The following is a 22,185-nucleotide window of genomic DNA, read 5'->3' as shown; positions in this document are numbered from 1 at the left end:
CGAGTTTCACAATTTGAGTTGAATTACTGAAATAAATGAACTTTTCCACGACATTCTAATTTATTGAGATGCACCTGTATAACTAACAGGTGATATTACTGAATTCTGAATTAAATGATATCATCCGATTGTTATAAATCTGAAAATGTTGTTTAAATGGCTTCAATTTAGTTAGCAGCTTTTGTTAGAAGCTTGTCGTGTAGCTAAGTACTCTTTTTAAAGAGAAGCTTGACTTTAACTACTTGAAGTTATGAGTAGTTTGCAGCATGGGAAGTTGTTCAAATGAAAAAGGACATGTCTTTCTCCTTTGTTATATACAGTGTACTTGGTTGTCGGTTGATTTGCTTAGCGAGTCATTTTGTTCTCTTCTTCTGTAGGTGTTGTGATAAACGCTTGTGGACACGAATAGATTTGAGCCGTTGTCGGTCACTAAGCGCTCAGGCTGTATCAGCCATCATTAAACGACAACCAGTGGCACTCGACCTCTCCTGGACACCTGTATCAAAGAAACAGATCGCCTGGCTCATCCATCACCTCCCAAGTATGGTTTAACCGTGCACGTTTCGGTCCTATACAGCCCCAAACAGTCATTGATTTCATTTATGGAATGCTCTAAAAAAACAAAACAAAAAAACACAACAGCTGTGAGATGTTTTCTGCATTTTAAAAGCTTAAAAGTCTCTCCTTTGTTTCTCACAGGTCTTAAAGATCTTTCAATGTCTGGTTGCTCTTCATTATGCGTGTCTGCGTTAAGTTCGCAAAGTTGTCCAGGTTTGCGAACGCTTGACCTTTGTTGGGCTGTGGGCGTCAAAGATTCACAAATAAAAGACCTCGTCATGCTGCCAGGTGAGGTGCTCATAATTAGTATTATTTCTGGGACTGTGTGTACTTTGAAAGCTAAAGTAATCCATTCAATCACTTCTTTCCCACTTCTACGCTCCCCTTCACACAGGCAGTGAAAGTCGCTGTCGGCTGAGAGGTTTGCTCACCTTACGCTTGTCTGGTTTGGATCTAAGTGACTCCACCCTGAAGTTGATCGTCAGACATATGCCTTCACTGCGGCGCTTAGATTTGTCCCACTGCCAGGGGATCACAGACCAGTCCGTTAACCTGCTCACGGCCTCCGGCTGCAACACTCGCAACACACTCCGACAACTCAATCTTGCAGGTACAGTTGATCATCTGCTCCCTAGACTGGCTTGTCATCTTGTCTACAGTGTAGAGATAACATTCCATTTTGCTGATTGGCTAAATTTCTTGTTTGAGTGCTTATTTAAACCTTCAAGCATCCTTATTCAGATGGTTTCTTCCTTTCTCTAGGTTGTAATAAGTTGACGGATGCTTGTCTATCCTATATGAAGCGATTATCAGCCCTTACTTTGTTGGATCTGCGGGGCTGTAAGAATGTGACTCGACATGGCTGTGAAAACTTCATCTCTGACCTGTCTTACTGCACTGTCTTTTGTCTGACTGAAGACAGACTTATTCAGAGAATATCATAATGGGCACACATACACGCATACAGTCTCCGCACAGCTCTGCTAAGTGAGCTAACAAGTGCTGCATCCCACTGAATACAGGCTGATCTAGCCTGAATAGGAGGATGAGGCTGAAGAAAAGAAAAAGACAGATGGAAGGATGTGAGTGTTGTTCTATGAGGGTGAAAACAGGCTGACAAGGGAGAGTTATGTTCTTCTCTGCTGTGTCTTTATCATGAGATACAAGTGGAGGATTTTAATCCCTCATCCCATGAGACAGATCAAGAAACATCCAGTGTGTGGCTTTATTTCTTCGCTGAGCATTCAGCCTTATCCAAAGTGACTTCTTCAGAAGACTTCAAGGCTTATGTGGATGAGTTTGAAACTAAACTTAAAAATTCACACCAAGTTGAATTTGATAAATGCGGACTGGAAGATTCGGTCAGAAATTGTGGCTTCTGAAATTTTACTATTTTAGAGTTTGTGTCAATCAATTGAAAAGCAGCATTATGATTGAGGAAGAAAATAATGCACATGCTTCTAGTTCTTATATGCCACAACATGTTGAACAAAGAATGTAGTGGCAAGCACTTTCTATGTGCCATTAAAAATTTGAATCATTCAGCCACCTGATCCAGATGGTCTCATTCACTCACACTTTCTTAATGTCTGAACACAAATCTTGGTAGTTCAACCTTTTTTGAAGGTTTTGCTGCCTGTATTTTTGTGGACACTACTTATTACACCACAATATCGGGTTTTACACAATACTTCCAAATTAAAATCATTCACTCCTTTGTCTCATTGTTTGTACCTTTGCTTGCTGTCATCCCACATTGCCCATTTATCTGCATTCTCCTGGGCTGTTTAAACTTAGAAAGGGTTGTTCACAGTTAGGCTAAATTGTTTATTTACCACTGGAAGCAACACAATAGCAATTATTTCTTAAGAATTTTAGAAAACAACATTGTTCATTTTTTCTTTTCTTTTTTTCATGAAAAAAAAATGTTTGACTTTGCTTGTGCCTATGTTGTTATTATTACTGAAGTTGCCTTCATATTATACATGACTGCATCTGAGCATGTTCATTTTTGGGTTTATTGTGCCACCTGGGACAGACATAATTTTCACTGATGCGTAATGTTTCACAGATAGTTTACCATGCATGATAAAATGCTTTCAATATAAATTAGAGCCACGGTAACTCAAATGAAATTTCTATGAATACTTCAATTTATAGTGGTTGACTGATGTTTTTGACAGATACAGATATCTAGAGAGCAGGGTGGCTGAAGTGATGCAGATATCTAGACCTATATCATATAATTTAATGATAGCAAATAAGCTGTACACTTCTACAATGTAACACTTTTTTTTTTTTAAGCTCAATGATTAAATGTCAATAATATGAAAATGGCCAAATATTGGAGACTTGTGTCTCTGTAGAGCAAAAATAGGCGTTTTCCAATCAGTGGGTGTTTTCAAACCAGATTTTTAGAGATTTTATTGGATACTAGTTCAACTCACTTTACTTATATAGCACATTTAAAACAACAGAGTTGACCAAAGTGCTTCACAATTTAAAAGGAATATATAAAGAGCAAATTGACAAACATTACCAAGACACACACTCGAAACAAGTTTATACAATACTAGCTCAGAAGCATATCCTGGTTTGGAAACACCCACTGATTACTAAACTGAGATTCCCTACTTTCACTGTATAATTGAAAATGCCCTCAGGATGAGAAACGGCCATTATTTTTCCGCAGAGACCTATACTTGATATTATTAATATCAATTTAATTTGCCTGTCTGATGTACATTCTCAGTTCTCAAATAGTTGGGACAGTATGGAAAATGCTAATAAAAACGAAAAGGAGTGATTTGTAAATTCTGTTCACCTTGTGCTTTATTGAAAGTACTACAACTACACATTTGATGTTTTACCTTGTGAATTTTTTTTTTTTGTTGTTGAAAATATAAAATTTTAAATCAGATGATTGCAACACGTGCTAAGAAAAGTTGGGAAAGTTGAGTGTTTACCACCACGTAACCACCATTTCTTATAACGCAAGCATTTGGGCACTGAAGGCACAAGTTTAAGTTTAGCAAGCAGAATTTTCCCCCATTCATCCATTATGCAGGTCTTCAGCTGCGCAATTGTACGAGGCTTCATAATGCACTCGAACTCTGCTTACGCAGCCTTGCAATTGTAATCCGGGGAGTATGCTGTTTGTCGATGTAAAAAAAATGTCTTGTATGCCATCTTAAAATGCAGATTCAATGACTGTATAATATTTGTATACGTTGAACACTGAATAACATTAGAAGTGCACATCAAGGGGGAAAAAATACAATTATGGCCCCTTTAATGAATCACACTACTCCAAAGGGATAGCAAATTCAGCTCCAAAATGAAGTAAAAATCCATTTTTACTGGTTATATTTACTCTGGATGCAAGATTGATGCAAAGGAGAAGGGGCTGAACTTGTATCCTGATCCACTGTAGAATTTGTTCTGGAACTCCACCCTGCACCAAATGGGAAATAAAATAATAGCTGAATGAATAAGTCAAAAAAATATGTTTGGAGTGTGTCATGTAATAATTCACTCATTAAAGATGAATAACTACTAAATATTATATGATGTTCTGCAATGACCGGGACGAATGAGAATCTCCCCGGACGGGTTCTAGTTGTGTTTATTTTGGACTTTTTTGTGTTTCTGATTTTTCTTACCAGTGCAGACGCAGGGCGTGCAAGAAGGCTGACAGCCCCTCCATGACGAGCAGGATAGAGACAGTGAGCATAGCGAAGATGGAGAAGATAACTGACACAACCACTGATCCCACATAGCCTTGCCATGAGAGTGAAATTCTCATCACCATCACCCAGAGTACCTCAGACAGCTCTGACATGCACACAAACACAGAACTTGTGTGTCATACAACCAAACAACTAAAGTGTCTACACAACAGGATTCATAAGAATTTTGTTTTATACTTGTTTACGCAAGTGACTGTGTGCAGTTGTTGCTTACGTGCATGGGCAAGACTAAGGGCCCACAGTCTAAGGTATGAGGCAGTGTTGGAGATGCAGCCCAGGCAGTACTCTATAGTGTGGATTGCCTGGTGCATAAAAACCTCTGTGCAATCAAACTCCTATAAGGGTTAAAAAGACAATAAAATAAGCATACTTTCACACTGTATCTCAATCTTAAAGAATGAATGCCTTTAACACCAAATCGTTTAGAATTTCACACAACCTCTCATCTTCCTCCCTGACTAATTTAAGGTTTACATTTCTTGTGATTTATCTTTTCTCTGGCTTACCAGTTCTTGTGGTCCCCCTCCTCCCTCTAGATCTCCTAATTGAGCATTTATAGAGCTGGTGTCTGTGATTAGGGGGCGCTGCTCTTCCTGTGATTGAGAAACAGAGTTATATTAGATACAGTATGGGAGAAATAGGAGAAATTACAAGGCTCAACATGGCAGCTGTATGAATGTACTGCATTTCAGTTAACAGACCCATATGCATCATTGGTATAGAGGCATCACCTGGTATGTGCTAATGCATGTGCATTAGCTGGACCAACTTGAACAATAGGAGTTGTACTTGCATAACTAGAAAACAACTGCGCTATGGCATTGCAGACTGCAGAGTGAACCAAAAAATATTAAAAGATTTTCATGGCACCATTTGGGGTACCAATGGCAGATCTTTCTGAAGAACCTCTAGGTAACATTTATGTACTTAAGAACTTCAATATATTTATTCTAAGTGCCTTAAAACCTTTCACTTATGATTGCTGAAGGAACCATTTACAGTCTTTAGAGTTTCTTTCTGGAACGTGTAAGTAACTCAGAGAACAGAAAGGGTGCCTAGAGGTTCTTCAAAAGGTTCCACCAGTATGGTATCTGAGGAACCCCAAATGGTGCCTCATAATCTTTAAATTTTTCCAGTGTTTTATGCTTTTATGTAACTGGTCCTGCTCGACCCACTCCGAGCGGGATTTGACCCGGAGTCAGCCGGCATGGGAGACGGGCGCGCTAACGAGGAGACTAAAGGCTACAGCCCCTTGCGTCAGTCGATAGTGCACCTCTTGAGGCTAGGGGAGTGAGGTTTACAAACACTGCACAGCTTTCACATACCAGCTGGCTCCCATTACATTTATACAAGCTTTAGTGATAAATCATTTATTATAGTGTCTTTTAAATTATCACACGCACTTTTCAAACAGTGCGTTACACGCACTTTAAAAGTCTGATATCATTCAGACTAAAACAATAATTCGTCTTTTTATAATGTCATGTGAACGTGTTAGTCCAACTTAAATCATACCAGTCCAGTTTTTGTAAAATCGAACTAACAGACCTAAATAATGTGATTGTAGATAATTTCCACATAGCATGTATACACATCAATTAGACCACAGTAAGCCTCAGCGTTATGCGAATGCTCAGAGAAACAGAGGTGCCGTGCGACTTGTATTAAACCCAGAAGAAGAAACAACACAAAGCAGAGAAGAAGAAGAGGAACAACAACACTACCAAAGTGGGTGTGTTTCATTCAGAATTGATCATCACCATGCCCTATTCCCTTTGATTTTGCCATCCATTAAGAGAGCTTTGGAGGGCTGAAAGGTGTGGGGAATTCTGTTTGAATTCTGTATCTTACCGTATAGCTACTATGATTGTTCTCCCTTCTAAGTGCCCTTCGGAGGCTGATTAATCCCATTTTCAGCGATGTGTGGCGAATGCAGGAAATGTTTATTTTTGGATGGATCAGCAATCTGTAAACCGAACACCTCTAATTACTATTATTTGTCCATTGACTAAACCTCCTGTCTGTCTGCCTTGGTAACACTCATATCATACATGTAAATGTATATCACCCAACACCAATATCTGCAGAAGCAATAAATGTTTCTTTAATAATAAGTATTAAAAAAAACGTTTTCATGATCTTATGGACTATTTTCACAAATTCCATCATAAAATGCTATAAAAGGGGGTAACAGATGCATACTATGGCCAAGGTTAAAATGCTAGCATTAGCGCTATAAATGCAGGATGTAAACATGACAAATTACACATTATCTACTGCACATATCTTACTTTCAATTATCTCTGATTACAACCACTTCTTTAACTGATCCCATGTGGATTTCATTCATAGAATGAGGCAGAATGCATAATATTTATTGAATATGTAGCCATAAGCAAATTACATGTACAGACGAAGAACTGTTTAAGTATATAGAAAAAAAAAAAAAGAAAAGTATACAGACAACAAACCTATAAATACCATTGATCGCAAGGAAAATATAGATAAACCATATATTTTAATAATCGTCTATTTATTCACGCCATTTCTCCTCAGTCTAAATGTTATTATTACGCTTTACACAAAGATTATAAAGATGAAAGTGAAGCAAAGCAGAGCTTGTTTAGTTAGAACTATCAAGAAGCAAACTGCGTCATCTTCTGCCTTCGGACATCACCATAATCACAACGGACAACTTACATCTGAATCACCAAAGCACCAAAATCAATGTGTAAAGAATGTAAGATATGCACATACCGTTCTCCTGCTCCTCCTGTGTTTTAAGGAGAGGTGGAGTGGTTTTCCCAGTAATAGTGCCGGAGCTGAGAGCAGCGCCAAACACATTAGTACTCTCTGCACTATTATCTACATAAAGTGAATGAATGCATGAGCAATCACATCAATATGATAGTAAAGTAAAAAATTGTGAAAGAATTGGTATAATGAATTAATCTCTCACCTGTCCTGGATAAAGTGGTGGGTTGTCTGGGTTTTGAGCAAACAAGAACATGTCAGTGAAGTGGATTAGGATGCTAGGAGCGCGGTCAGAATCCTGAGGTCCGAACGCAATCCACTTGAAAACCACCATAAAGACAAGGTACCCGAAAAGACACAGCATGAACACTAGCTCAGGTATCAGCACCAGGAACACACTGCTCATATCTCCTGAGTACCTGCAAAGAGAAAGTAGTATTTGCTCAGTCATGACAACTCTCAGAATAGATTTTGAAGTATTATAATGAATATGACAAGTTAGTAGGTTTGGTCTTGGCGGACTAGATCTGCTTACGCTGCAGCAGAGCAAGTACGAATAATTTCTTCTGCTAAGAACATACTAAGACATGCTGTTTCGAGCAAGTAAGACATGCTGCCCTTGCTGCTACACAATAAGACATAAATAAAATCCCCCTGAAGCAGATGTAGACAAGTGGTGCTGGGGAGGAGGAGGGTTTCAGTGAGAAAACTCTCATAGCACACTGCAGTGAAACCACCAGGGAGAATGCAAGAAGGGAAAACACACACCTACCAACTGTCTTAGATTACATGTTAGGAGACCTATCTGCTTGCTCCCCATAGTATGTAAGCCAATTGGCTAACAGATAACATGTAGAGTTTCATAATTTAACTTAAAATAATATAAGTGAAGGAAGCAAAAACAGGTAAGATAAAGAGGGAAACATCAAAATTACAAAACTTAAAAAGGAATGGGTAACAACAACAACAAAACTTAATTCTGCATAAATGGAGCATACATTTATATTATTTTATTGTCTGCAAGGTAAACACTAAGTCTGATAGCTTAGGAAAGTGACATCACACCTCTTGATTTGAGGTATCATTTATGTCTTTACCAAAAACTGTGCGGGACAAGTTATGAACTGAAAATTAATACTCATGGTTAGGTTCAAAAAGTATGATCATTAACATCAAACAAGTACATCTACTTTTTTATGACTCACATATAGTTGAAGAAAGACAAGCAGACCCCAAAAGTCATATGGATAACCCCAATGATGATGGACATCTTCATCTTATAGGAGTTGAGGAAGGTGAGGTGGTTGTTGGCTAGGCTCCAGATCTTACAACCAGAGAATGAGATACAATCACCTAAAACCTTTTTTTTAACCTCTAATTGGCTGTTTAAAGCTATATGTAAGACACTATAAAACTATAAAAGGAGGTAACAGATGCATACTATGGCCAAGGTTAGCATGCTAGCATTAGCACTATAAATGCATGATGTAAACATTACAAATTACACATCATCTACTGCACATTTTACTTTCAATTATCACTGATTGGTTACAACCGCTTCTTTTACTGATCCCATGTGGATTTCATTCATAGAATGAGGCAGAAAGCATTATATTTATTGAATATGTAACCTTAAGCAAATTACATGTACAGACAAAGAACTGTTTAAGTATATAGACAAAAAAAAAGTATACAGACAACAAACCTATAAATACCATTGATCGCAAGGAAAATATAGACAAACCAGAGAAATAATTGTCTATTTATTCATGACATCTCTCCTTAGTCTACACATTATTATTATGCTTTACACAAAGATTATAAAGATGAAATTGAAGCAAAGCAGAGCTCAATCAAGAAGCAAACTGTCGTCTTCCACCTTTCGGAGATCACCATAAACACAACGGATAACATACATCTGATCTGCACCAAAATCAATGTGTAAAGAATGTAAGATATGCACATGGCTGTAAAGTTTTCCATGTTGTTGTGACTGTTGTGTGGGTCTCACTGTAGCTGACTTCTTTGACGTGCTACTTTGACGCAATAGGTCAACCGGAGAACGAGATACAATCACCTTGAACCTTTATTTTATCCTCTAATTGGTTGTTTAAAGCTATAAGACAATTGCTAAATACATTTATGTCAGGAATAAATTAAAGAATACATTCTGTGATTCAAGAGTTAGTTGTGAGTGTTGCACAAAGAGGATTTGATTAAAGGCTCTTTTACCGGGTCAATGCCGAATGGATATGGTCCCAGAAATACTCCAGTTACATTTGGATCCAAAGTGAGGTACTGGTTCCCTCTCAGAGTTTCCTCACTGATTCAGCCCAGAAGAAAGAGGACAAAATAAATTAGTGAGTGAGTGAATGTGAAAAGGAGGGCATGCTGAAGCAGAGTTGATACGGAGCTCTCTCTAGTTTAAAATCATTCTGACTTCAGAAAGAAATCTGATCTGCTATCAGGGAAGGAAATCATGAACTTCCAGACAACAATCCGAGGTGATTAACAGTACAGAATAAAAATAATTTTTGTGCTTTGCCTATTGTACTTGAATCATTAGCTTGGCGGAAGGGTTGGAGGGAGTGTTTAGGAAACCCGTTTGAAAGCAATCATTAATTTAATTTGCTGCAACAATTGGTGCAGAACTTACACAGCTTTATCACCTTTAAGAATCTGTGCTCAATTTTGTAGATACAGTATGTTTGTGGTGCTCATTGTGTTGACTACAATAATACTGACACAATATGTGAATAATACGATTTTCAAGGGTATACACTGTTTTCCCAGATGAAATGCAGCAGATTTAAGACCCCATGAAAGCAAAATTAAAGTTTTTTTATATTCTTAAATATAATATAGTCCCTTGCGTTTTTAATGATTGGATTGCGATCGGATTGCTATCTAATTAAATAAGCACATTAAATTTACATTTGGCCACATTAATGTGTCTCCACCAAATGGATATCTGATCTTCAATCCCTACGCTATATGCAAATAAAACAGAGTTTACTCTCTGTCCAATCAAATGCTTTCTAGAACGAGAATATACTCTTCCCCTACATCTGTTTAGTGCACCTGTCTGTGTTCTATCTGTGTGTGTGTGTGTGTGTGTGTGTGTGTGTGTGTGTGTGGCTTTGCTGGGCTGCGATGTAAACTAAAGCCTATTTGCTAGTTTAAAAAAAAAGGAAAGAACTGTTCGACATGTCCCGCCCGAACTTCATTAGTTTCAGTAGGAAATACGTCAACAGACCAAAGGAAACTGTGCTCATCAAAGCACTTCATGGGGATTTTAAGCATACTGGTGGAAGACATATGCAGTATATGTCGACTAGGCTGATTAATTTTGGCCATTCTGACTTAATCGATTACTAACATCTGCTGATTAATGTGCCCGCTCTAGTTATTCACACTGGCATCAGCATTGAAAAAGCCACATTAGTTGACCACAAATCCATAAACTTTACTCTTCAATGACATCAGTCTACTGAAATGTGTAAGAGGCTGACTAAATTTATAACACACCAGCACTAGGGTACACTGGGGATAGACAGTTGTGTGTGTGTTTCTGTGTGTGTACCTCCAGTTATAGTGCTGTATCATTGGTTTGAGGTGCCAGCTAGAGGACAGAGGACTCAGTCCTTTACTGAAGCACTCATTATATACAGCTCCAGTATAGATGGAGAACAGCCCCATCAGCAAAATCAGATACCTCCCACCAAACAGCATTCGCCATATCTAAGAGAGACATACAAAGAGAGAACTGAACATAGAGGAACAGAGGTATGTACTAGGGCTGGGAATTAATACAGATTTCACGATTCGATTTGATTCCGATTCACATGCTCTCAATTCGATTCCGATTTCAATTTGATTAGATTCAATATCAACACATATGGGAATATTTAAGTAATATTGTCCCTTTTGCTCACATATGGAAGAAATTCTCTCCCAGCTAATATTGTTAATTATACAGGCGACCTTCTAACTAGATACATTATGAAAATATAAATTTTACTATTTATATTTTATTAGTTTTTCATCATTTTGGCTTTTTAAAAATAAGCAAATCCATGTATTAAGGTATTATATTTTACATATAATTTTTTTGTTACGTTTATTGTTTAATTGCGTAATTTGTACTATTTACAACTATTTACATTGATTTGTTGAACATGTGCTTAAACCAGCACTGTCTCTTTAACAAAACCGGCATTTCTGTAAAGAGCGTCTGTGATAGCACAAATAAATGACACTTAAAAATAAATTAAATGTTTATTTTTTGTTGTTTTTCAACAACTGACTGTAGGGAACAGAAAGGGTATTAAAAGAGACTTTATTAAATAACAAATGGGTTGCGTGGATCTGGTCTTTGGACACGCATTACAACTTTTACTCTTACGATGGAGTGAAAGAATCTCGCTGCTGAATAGTCCACCACTATATTACACAATCACTGGCGAATGAAATCTAAACATTTACAGTTGCCAAATGTATATACATTTTAGATTTAGATTTACTCTCATTGTAGTGGAATCGATATTTTTACCCACCCCTAGTCTGTACAGCCCTAAATTTGATTCTAGGAACTGTTATACCTTATTCACATTAGTGCCATATTTGATTTTTGGTGTTCCAAAGTGTTAAATATGACTGCCTCTCTTGGGGAATCTTGCAAAGATTAACGGCAGTAAAAAATAAGGGAGATATCTTGACAATCAACAAACCTCATTAGTGCTATTCTTCATTTTAGGGTCTCTGTCCTCCAGCACCATCCATAAGGCAGCCAAAGTCATGAGAAAACCATGACCAACATCTCCGAACATCACCGCAAACAGGAAGGGAAAAGTGATAATGGTGTACACGGCTGAGGAGGGAAAACACGCACAAGACATAGAGACTGTTTATCTCAAACAACCCTATTGATTTATTAATATATTGATTGACACATTTACAGTAACACTGATATTGTCCTTTCAAATGTGACATTAAGTAACTGCTTTACTGATGTGTTAAATGGGACTGCTTCCATGTGATGGTGTGAGTGTTACCTGGATTAACCTCTCTGTAACTAGCCACACCGTAAGCATCCACAATGTTTTGGAAGCTGGAGGTGAATACGTTGGTGTTGAAGAGTGTCGGGGGAGAGGTGGGGGCAGGTAATTGGTTGTAGAAGGAGTCCACACTGCTACCACTCTTTCTCTGATAGAGAGGATGAAAAGGACAAAAGAGAGTATGGTGTTGTTTCAAAATCCTTTAAGCACTTGGGCAAATGTGCGAATAAAAGCTTGGTATCAAATAATTCAAAATTTCTTCTAGAACATAGTTAAAGTAATTTTAAAAAAAGCTGCCATCCACATGCATTTAATTGCTTTGCAGTGGACCAAATCAAAAAGGGTGTTGCTTGGACAATACTATTGGCACCTCCGATTTAATATTTGGTATCACATACAACCAACAACAAGGCCGCCTCTACCATATAGGCAAACAAATTAACTGCCTAGAGCGGCACCTTACAAGGGCGGCAAAATCACACACGGATGCACTCTGATACGCTTCTATAAAATGACCATTCATAATTTATATTTCATTACACGGGCAGTTGAACTGCCAATTATATTGTCTGTGTATTTATCCACTGGGTGGTGTAGCAAATATGGATCAGCCAATTAGATTCTAGCACACTGAACAGATATCAGTGGGTGTGTTAATTAGTTGGTGATTTCAGGACTGTTGGATTCTTTCAAAATGTCGAAAAGAGTAAAGTTGTCTGGATGCAATATAAAAAAAGGAGACTTATAAAAGAAAAAGAAGCATCAATGGCTGCCATTAAATCAAGCACAGCGGGATATTTTAATACAGAGGGGACTATATCAAGTCAGAGGTGTAGATTTTCCCCAAGATGGTGCCCACAGAAAATGTTCAACCAGTCACTACAGTCTGAATCTAGCTAATGGCGAAAAACTCAATAGGCCGTAGCTCGTGTATTTGTTAAGTAGTGACTCCCTTTTTGTTTTTGCTGCAAAGTTTTTTGTGAATCCGAAAGAAAATCTGTGCTGACAAAAGAAGGTGTGAAAGATTGGAAAAACATGTCTAGCCTGTTAAGCACACATGAAAAATAAAATGACCACATAGAATGTTTCCAAAATTGGAAAGAACTGGACATTAGGCTCTCAAAATACAGTTTGTACATTGGTTTATTTTGCTGTATTTGTATTCTATCTTTACGCTTTCATTTTGAAATGCATTGATTGGGGATATGTTTTAGTCATTGTGCGTGTGTGTGTTGATATGGTCTTGTGTCTGTGTGAAGCAATGCATTTGGTGGATGTTGCGTCTAGATGTGGAGCGGCAAAACAAAATCTTGCCTAGGGTGGCAAAATGTCTAGGGAAGGGTCTGACCACTAATGACATCTATATCCCTCTTCTGGCAGATAGGCCCACTCTTCTGTTGCCAACTGCTGTTTTCATATCTTTCTTTTGGTATTCAATTTGATTTAATTCTGTACTCATGGTTCTGTTGTCATCAATGTTGACCCCCCCCCCCCTCCCAACATATAAGTGCCCCACCAAAGACTTCTTTGTCTTAGTACCAGCACTGTCTGTACTCATTGCTTGCCATGTCAGAACAGTCCAGTGTTGAGGAGCTGGGTGCTGGGTGCATCATTATGCTCCAAAATGACTTGCTAATTTCATGATGCCATGCACATGTTGAAGGCTCCCTGGCTCATTGTTGAGCAAAAAGACCTTTTGACACCAGCTACATGTACACCACATTCATTTGCCTTCATGCCTTTACAGCATCTATCCCCAATCCCTCCTTTTGCATGTAATAACTATCCCTCTCACTGTTCCTTCTATCAGAGCACTCTGGAGCAGCAGCAGTTTGCCCACAGGGCACCAGGCCTCTGCGATGAGACACTTGTCAGTGACTGAAGGGCTGCAGAGGTTGAGAACAGTCTGTATAGCTTTACACTTTTGCACAAGCATCCTCCATTCTGGCAGCACACACACACAGCGAGACAGAATCTGCTGCATGTACTGCTCTGTTTGTGACAACACCTGCAGACACAGACAGAGAAGAATGAATTTAGTCAGCCAATGATACAATGGCTCCAAAAAATATTTGGATCCTTAAGCTGCAGTTGTATGATAGTATGAATTACATTGCATTATATAACAGAATTTCAAACCAAGTGGCATCTGCATACAAAAGATTCTAGACCTTTTTCCAGAACTAACTTCACTTTTTGTAACCATTTCTGCAATAAAATTGGTTTAAAAGTTATTTGTGGAGATGTACGTTAACTTCCCTTGAATATTCCGGGTTCAATGCTTCTTTAAAATATATACCACTTGGTTTGACTTTTTATCATATGCAATGACATTCATACATTTAAAAGTGTGGTTTATCCAAATATCTAAGTATCCAAAAGCTGAAGTATTATCATATTTAAATGTTCAAAAAGAAATGTGTAAATAAGGATAAAGGGAACATTCCAGTCACCATTTTGATGTCGACTATCCTGCATTCCAGCCCTTGCAGTATTCTCTCTCTCTCCTCCAAGCTTTCAGGATACACAAACGTGTTTGTATGGAAACTGAATAACAGAGATCCAGAAAAAGGAGAATATATATTTGGGAATGGGGTGGGATGTGGTGTTTAATGGATGAAAACCACAGCTAATCAAATTCAAGCAAGCTCTCACTGCTATGTACACATACCAATCACAGATCTTTTTGACTTTCTGTCCAATCTGCTCTCCCCAAAAGGAGATCAAGAAGACAGTCCACTGAATCATCTCACCCTGAAACCAGAAAAAACATATCAAGATTTCCTGTTTTTGACAATCCACCAAAATGAGTTAGCAGAGTCATTTTTACAGCTTTATTGACTGCTCTCTTACAGTGACTTGCACTTCCAGCTTCTCCTCCATCTCCCAGAAGTCTACAATGATGTAACCACGACATGCTCGCCACAGCAATCTCTCAAACATTGGAACCTTCCATGGATGGACTACACCAGCAACAAAACTGTGCAGGAAGGTGCCAATAACATAATTAGAGTCTTCAGTTTATGTTAACATATATTTTTTTATGAAGCAAAAAAGTTATCCAACACCTATATCACCCATGTGAAAAACTAACTGCCCCCTAAAACTTAAGAACTGGTTGTGCCACCTTTAGCAGCAACAACTGCAACTAAACGCTTCCGATAACTGAAGATCAGTCTTTCACAATGCTGTGGTGGAATTTTGGCCCACTCTTCTTTGCAGAACTGCTTTAATTCAGCCACACTGGAGGGTTTTTGAGCATGAACTGCCCGTTTAAGGTCTTGCCAAAGCATCTCAATCAGGTTTAAGTCAGGACTTTGACTAGGCCACTCCAAAACTTTAATTTAGCTTCTTTGAGCCATTCAGAGGTGGACATACTCCTATGCTTTGGATCATTGTCTTGTTGCATAATTCAGTTGGCTTGAGCTTCAACTCATGGACTGATGACCAGACGTTCTCCTTAGGATTTTCTGATAGAGAGCAGAATTCATGTTTCCCTTAATTATTGCAAGTCGCCCAAGCCCTGAAGCAGCAAAGCATCCCCACACCATCACACTACCACCACCATGCTTGACCATCGGTATGATGTTCTTTTTGTAGAATTCTGTGTTTGATTTATGCCAGATGTAATGGGACCCCTGTCTTCCAAAAATGTTTTTGTTTTTTCGTTTAGCGAATTCAGAACAATGTCTATAGAGTATTTCCTCCTTGTTCATTGTTGCATACAACTTCCTTTTGCCCTTACAATTGATTTGTAATCAGACTACACCGAGATCACACCCAACACTGGTAACAAACATATAAAAACATATAATATGTGTAAAATAGACACTGAAAAGTGTTAAACTCTGTTGTCATGAACACTTTGGTATGATAGTTGTTGTTGTTCTCACCTCAAACGAATGTCTTGCCTGTTGTCCAACAGCGCTGTTGTCTCAAGAGTTGGAAGCGGAACCTTGAAGGACATTATAAGAAAAATCACTGAATATTATTTGAGGAACATTTTTCAGTGGAGAGCATCATATAAGATGTATTTTTACCTGTGAAGTTGGAACAGAAAGGGTTTGCTTCAGGACCCCTTTGTACTGGCATAGCTGTGTCAGTTGGTGAAGTAGACTGTCCCTGTTCTGTGACACCTACAAGCCAACAGACAGCAGTATGAGTGTGAGCAACCCTAAATGCAGGGGTTTTCAGCTTTCACAGACCCCACCCATCATTCAGCATTTATTGTCATATGTTTTTAATGCACCAAACACTATATTGCCATAAAGAAATAAAATAAAATTAAAATAAATTGCAAAAATGCATTTTTCTTGGGTCTTAGAAGGCTATTATACAGTGTCTTCCTTCTCTGTCCTCCTCTTACCTCTCTGAGCTCTCTGGCCAGTTGCTCACTCTCCTCATCAATGGCAAGCAGCTCTCTTGGCTGTGGTGCTGGTGGGATTGGGACAGCGGTGGGTAGAAGCCCTTTCAGAGGAGGACAAAGACAACGACTTATCTCTTGCTCCAGGAATGCTGAGGAATAAAGAAAGGGAAAAACATGTTGACTATATCCACGATGCAGTCAGGGTGCACTGATTATCTTGCAACTGTTTGAAATTATCTATAATTATCTATAGTCCATTGCAGTAGTCGACCCTACTTGTGATGAATGCATGAACAACTTTCTTTAAGTCATGACTGGATACAAAACATCTAATTCGCTGTATATTTTTGAGATGATAGTATACTGATTTAGTTATTGCTTTGATTTGACTAATGAAACTTTGGTCTGACTCCAAAATGACACCAAGATTCCTTACTTGATTTTTGTCTTTAGACCCCTGGAATCAAGGTATGTGTTCACCTTGGAAATTTTGACTTTGTTGCCAAATACAACGACTTCAGTCTTTTCCTTATTTAACTGAAGGAATTTTCGGTTCCAACTGTTCTTTCGTCAACGCACAGGCACAGGGTGTCTATGGGGATGTAGTCATTTGGCGATAGGGATAGGTAAACCTGGGTGTCATCAGCATAGCTATGGTACCCAATTTGGTTCTTTTTCATAATTTGGCCAAGAGGGAGCATATACAGGTTGAACAAGATTGGTGCAAGAAATGAGCCTTGTTGGACTCCACACTTCATGGATGTCCACTTAGATTCATAGTTAATAGAGTCTGAATCCTAAATTATGTAAATTATGTTGTACTTTCTCATCACAATAATACTTTCATATTATTGTATGGAATAATTAAAAAAATAATAGATAGGAATTTTTAATAGATAGGAAAACTTTAACTTTTATTTAATGTAACTTTATATGCCCTTGTTTTGGCACTTACAATGGATTTCTTCGTGATTTCACAATTTTATTAGGTTTTTTTAATAGCATGTAACTTTTGTGGCAAAAAAGCAAAACACTGCTTCCAGAGAAACAAATAACCACAAAGGTGATCATGATCTGTATAAAAAGACAGGAGTACCTGGTCACAGAAAAGTGAAAATCTGATCTGTATAGAATGATAGGGGTAGCTGGTTACTAAAAGGTGAAGATCCAAAGTTAAATATATGATAGGGGTAGATGGTGGTTGGTTTTGGAGACTTACTGAAGGTTTTCTCCAGCTCTTCACATCTTCTCACCTCAGAAACATACTTCCTCTGAAAGGCATTCACATTTGGATTCAACTGAGAAATTTGATTCAAGATAGTAAGCAAAAGAGGGATAAAGAGCCAGAAAGAAAGAGATTGCAAAGATGATTGTGGGCTATAAGCACATGGTTTTTATCTTAATTTCACAAGCTGTTTGAAAGCATAATGTTCAGACTATCCATATGCTATTTCAGTGTTAAACTCACATCTCTGAATTCAACTAATCCCAGTTCTCCAAGCTCACTGACGCAGTTGTAGGCCGAATCTGCCTGGAGGAAAAGTTGGACCAGACACATCTCCTCACTGCGGAAGAGGGATCCCATGGCAGCCTGAAATAATAAGTCCAAACAACATGCAAAGAGAGTGGCAATAACTGTGAAATTAGCATATATCTACCTTGACATATTGCATGCTATTAGCAAAACAGACATAAAATCCAATGCAAGAGCAGATGATAAGTGTGTATACTTATTGTATTTCTTGGGCTTAACAATCTGAGGACATTACAGCTTGATAACAATGAAAAGAGCTTCTCTCAAAACAGCTTCTCTCAAAAGGCAAAATTTCCCTATGTTTGACAGCAGACAAGGGTTATAAACTGATGTGTAGCATGTGACAGTGGTTAGCTGGTAACTGAATTTAAGATTTCAAAGAAGGGAATTCACCCTCACCCATGTGATGGAGACAGTATAATGAAAGATATGTGAAATCTTAATTTGAGTCATCTGAAAGTGATAATCTGCCATCTGTAATCATTATAAAAGGAAGCAGAATTAATCTAATACCAAAAATTAAAATTCCACTAATGGGATCGTTTTAGTGCTTTAATTAAAAATGATTTTAAATAGCTTATTTAACTAAACTATGTTTAAGATTGTTTCAGCATTAACATTTATTCAAACAGTAAAAGGATTAGTTCAACCAAAAATGAAAATTCTCTCATCATTTACTCATCATTTATTATTTCTTTCTTTCTGCAGAACACAAAGATTTTTAGATGAATATTTCAGTTGCTTATTTTCAAAATGCAAGTGAATTGTGCCCAAAACTTTGAAGCTCTAGAAAGTACATAAAGGCAGCATGAAAGTAATCCATAAGACTCCAGTGTCTTAATCCATGTCTGCTGGAGCGATCCCATCAATTTGGGGTGAGAACAGACCAAAATGTAACTCCTTTTTCACTATAAATACTGACATCAGCAGTCTCTAGGCATGATCATGATTTCAAGCACGATTACACTTCCTACAGCGTCATCTAGCGCTCTACGCATATGTCAAGCGCAAGAAAGTGTAATCGAGCTTGAAATCATGATCGTGCCTAGAGAAGGCAACGCCAAGATGTACACTGAAAAAGGAGTTACATTTTGGTCTGTTCTCTCCCAAAACCCATTGGATCACTTCAGAAGACATGGGTTAACCCACTGGAGTCTTATGGATTACTTTTATGCTGCCTTTATGTGCTTTATGGAGCTTCACAGGTTTGGTCACCATTTATTTGCAGTGTATGGACCAACAGAGCTGAGATTTCTAAAAATCTGTTTTTGTGTGTTTTGCACAAGAAAGACAGCCAAAGGGCATACACTTCTGGAATGGCATGAGGGTGAGTACATGATGAGGGAATTTTAAGTTTTGGGTGAACTATTCCTTTAAGCCTTTATAAGCGGTAATTATAATGTAATAAAAGTGTTACACTAGTAAGCATAATGTAGTATTACAGCAAAGACATTCTCCCCTCGCATTACCAGACTATTTAAAGTGGCATCTGCATTGTCTTTAAATACAGTGTAAAACAGTTGTAAAAGTATCTAGTGTGAATATTTTACAGTACAGTCTTCTTTAGTAGATAAATACGGCATGTTATAAACACTATCAACGTCGACTAATAGCACCGTTATGTATTGAAGGGCATTTAGTCCACTTGGTTTCGTCCGTTTGCCCTAAATAATGACTCCAATTAGATTTTGAATCAAAAAATGTATTATTTTGGATGAGTTGTGGGTTTTGTTCCAGTCTGTTTGCTGGAAAGCACGCGGTGTTTCTCGACAGTATAATAAAGCGGTAGCGTCCCGTTACAGCAGCAGCATGGCGTGGCGTAACAACATAAACAAAACACGCCGACAGAATTAGGACATGCCTGTGAAATTAACAAACACGTCACAGTCTCATTTATATTAGATAGGGTTAGATAACATTAGCACTATTTAGTATCTATGGCTTCATTAAGAAGCTCTGCATTTCAAATATAATTCAATTCAGCGGTGCATTAAACTGCGGCTCTTACCTTATATCGCAGGCGATAATCGATAAACCCAAGTGAACGATTTAAAAATCGTATTATTATTTTTTATCCACAATTTGATCTCATGGTAGGTTGAATTCTGAGATGACAGACAATGTAAACAGCAGATCTCTGCGCCACTCATGGCCTCTCATTACTCCAGTCATTACCATGTGATTCACCAGCTAAATTAGATCTACCACTAATACAAGGCAAGAGCTTCAAATAACACGAATCATTCAACCTTTTGAAACCATATGCCAGTTATTTTTATTACAGTTTTTCCTCAATCGATTTGGTACATTTATTGAACCAAACTTACAATTTTCAAAACTCTACGTATAATCCTCACATCACGTGGTACATTCAGCACACCATTCTAAGTGACCTGCAAAAGGTGATTACTCAATCAAAGAATTAACTCGTGTTTCAAATGTAAATAAATCCATCAATGAATAAATCACTGTCATCAAAACAAAAGGTTCCTTTAACATTGCTTAGACCAAGACAGTCAAAATGCAAAGACATCTTATCAAATGACAGTGTACTCTGAAAGTGTGATAGATACCCACTATGTAATGTTGTCCAACTTAAGGGAAACAGTCCAATTAATGAGGCCCATCCTTATCACTTTCTCTTGCAATACAGATAAACAAGAACATCTGTGCAGATAACAGGGTCTACCTTGTATTCTTATATTGTTCAGGCTGTGCAACTTCAAGCTTAAATACCGGCTAGTGGAGGTGAGAAGCATGCTCTCCAATGGCCACACCAATAAAAAGCCCTGCATGTTCTGTAAAAAGAATGAGAGAAGGACAAACAACTTAAAACCAATCAAGAAGTGACATAACAATTACCATCAAAGAGAACACTCTCCCTTTCAATCAAGAAAAAACACAGGCAGTGAAAGTTAAACACACACAGTGTATGTCTAAGTGTATTCCCTATGTAAATTTAAGCATGTCATTCCACTGTTTGCAGAAATAGACTCTTATATCACAGCCAGGTATGTGGCACTCTACACTAGGGACTCGTTCATTATTTTGACCATGTACACATGAGCTGCAAAAATAAATGTATAAACTTTAGCGTTGTTAAAATTGTTATATGTTAGAAAACTTGAGTCACTACATCCGTCTGTCTAATCCGTGAGAAAAGGGTGTTTCCTTTTACAATATAGATTAATATTTCAGTTGCATATTTTCAAAATGCAAGTGAATTGTGCCCAAAACTTTGATGCTCCAGAAAGCACATAAATGCATCTTGAAATTCATCCATAAAACTCCAGTGGTTTAATCCATGTCTTCTGGAGCAATCCAATCAATTTTGGGTGAGAACAGACCAAAATGTATCTCCTTTTTCACTATAAATCTTGATATTAGCAGCCTGTAGGCACGATCATGGTTTCAAGCTTGATTACACTTTCTGTAGCGCCATCTAGCTCTCTGCATGAAGCACTAGGAAGTGTAATCGAGCTTGAAATCATGATCGTGCCTAGAGATGGTAATGGCAAGATGTACAGTGAAAAAGAAGTTACATTTTGGTCTGTTCTCTCCCAAAACTGATTGGATCGCTTCAGAAGGCATGGATTAAAGCACTGGAGTATTATAACAAAAAATAAGAAAAACAAGAAAAATCAACCTAATGTATATATATATATATATATATATATATATATATATATATATATATATATATATATATAAACATGTCTAAATGTGATTAAAGGTGGTTAGGCATGTTAGTTACCTGAACCTCAGAGGAGCTGAGAAGGTAAACTTTTGCAGTGGGGGTTCTGGCTTACTTGGTGCCCTAGGCAAGACCCGAAGTGGCGCCCCCCTTAACTTCCCTTAACCTTTTTGAAAGATGGCTTTACAACAGTTGTGAAGGTAAAGAACCTACTTCATCTGTGCATTCTCTACCGGGTCGGGTATTTTGTTGTCCGGGAAATACAACATGTGTGTGAATAAATTTGTTTTGTTCCCTCCTTCACGATATATATATATGGTGAATGTGTTTTTGTATTATTTGATGTTTTAATCACAGATGTATAGGCTGCAGATCTGTGGTCACAATGAACTGCTCTGTGTGAAATAAAGCGAACTGAACTCAAAGCACCTCCTGAGCTGAGATGTCTGAGGTCATTTGCAGCACTCAAAGAC

The 22,185-nt window shown here is 37.9% G+C and overlaps 2 protein-coding genes across 12 annotated transcripts in view; one reads left to right on the top strand and one right to left on the bottom strand.

Moving 5' to 3' along the window:
* LOC127444561 (lysine-specific demethylase 2A-like) overlaps positions 1-3,372 on the top strand; it is a 40,456-nt gene extending 37,084 nt beyond the window's left edge. For all 10 annotated transcript variants that reach the window (XM_051703993.1, XM_051703997.1, XM_051703989.1 and 7 more), the window contains 4 exons: positions 378-541; positions 700-846; positions 953-1,168; positions 1,321-3,372. In XM_051703993.1, coding sequence (XP_051559953.1) covers positions 378-541; positions 700-846; positions 953-1,168; positions 1,321-1,502 — 709 coding nt within the window. In that variant the 3' untranslated portion in view covers positions 1,503-3,372. The remainder of the gene's footprint in view (positions 1-377; positions 542-699; positions 847-952; positions 1,169-1,320) is intronic.
* On the bottom strand, positions 3,373-20,189 carry tcirg1a (T cell immune regulator 1, ATPase H+ transporting V0 subunit a3a). 2 transcript variants are annotated; one of them, XM_051704015.1, is made up of 21 exons: positions 20,027-20,189; positions 17,953-18,075; positions 17,704-17,782; positions 16,485-16,633; positions 16,159-16,254; positions 16,012-16,073; positions 14,972-15,098; positions 14,790-14,872; positions 14,572-14,665; positions 13,914-14,126; positions 12,116-12,266; positions 11,792-11,931; positions 10,645-10,802; positions 9,294-9,384; positions 8,267-8,385; positions 7,267-7,480; positions 7,065-7,172; positions 4,814-4,900; positions 4,522-4,642; positions 4,221-4,392; positions 3,373-4,012 (listed from the first exon to the last, which is right to left on the bottom strand). In XM_051704015.1, the coding sequence occupies exons 2-21, from the start codon at positions 18,067-18,069 to the stop codon at positions 3,928-3,930; spliced, it is 2,466 nt and encodes an 821-aa protein (XP_051559975.1). In that variant the 5' UTR covers positions 18,070-18,075; positions 20,027-20,189; the 3' UTR covers positions 3,373-3,927. The 2 variants fall into 2 exon arrangements, 1 of the variants encoding a protein (XP_051559975.1); XR_007897844.1 differs by lacking the exons at positions 3,373-4,012; positions 4,221-4,392 and adding an exon at positions 6,159-6,273 and having other exon boundaries at positions 4,583-4,642.
* Positions 20,190-22,185: the final 1,996 nt, after the last annotated feature.

The sequence above is a fragment of the Myxocyprinus asiaticus genome, chromosome 8 (genome assembly GCF_019703515.2).
Source record: "Myxocyprinus asiaticus isolate MX2 ecotype Aquarium Trade chromosome 8, UBuf_Myxa_2, whole genome shotgun sequence".
Classification (NCBI taxonomy): Eukaryota; Metazoa; Chordata; class Actinopteri; order Cypriniformes; family Catostomidae; genus Myxocyprinus; species Myxocyprinus asiaticus.
This window is presented reverse-complemented; position numbering and strand designations above follow the sequence as displayed.

What these genes read in the sequence shown, in the direction of transcription:
- tcirg1a (XM_051704015.1), bottom strand. Translation starts at nt 18,069, where the DNA reads ATGGGATCCCTCTTCCGCAGTGAGGAGATGTGTCTGGTCCAACTTTTC. An exon ending in ACAGGAGGAGCAGGAGAACG is followed by an intron (nt 4,901 to 7,064) that starts GTATGTGCATAT and finishes TCTCAATCACAG; the next exon opens with GAAGAGCAGCGCCCCCTAAT. An exon ending in GAGGGGGACCACAAGAACTG is followed by an intron (nt 4,643 to 4,813) that starts GTAAGCCAGAGA and finishes TAACCCTTATAG; the next exon opens with GAGTTTGATTGCACAGAGGT.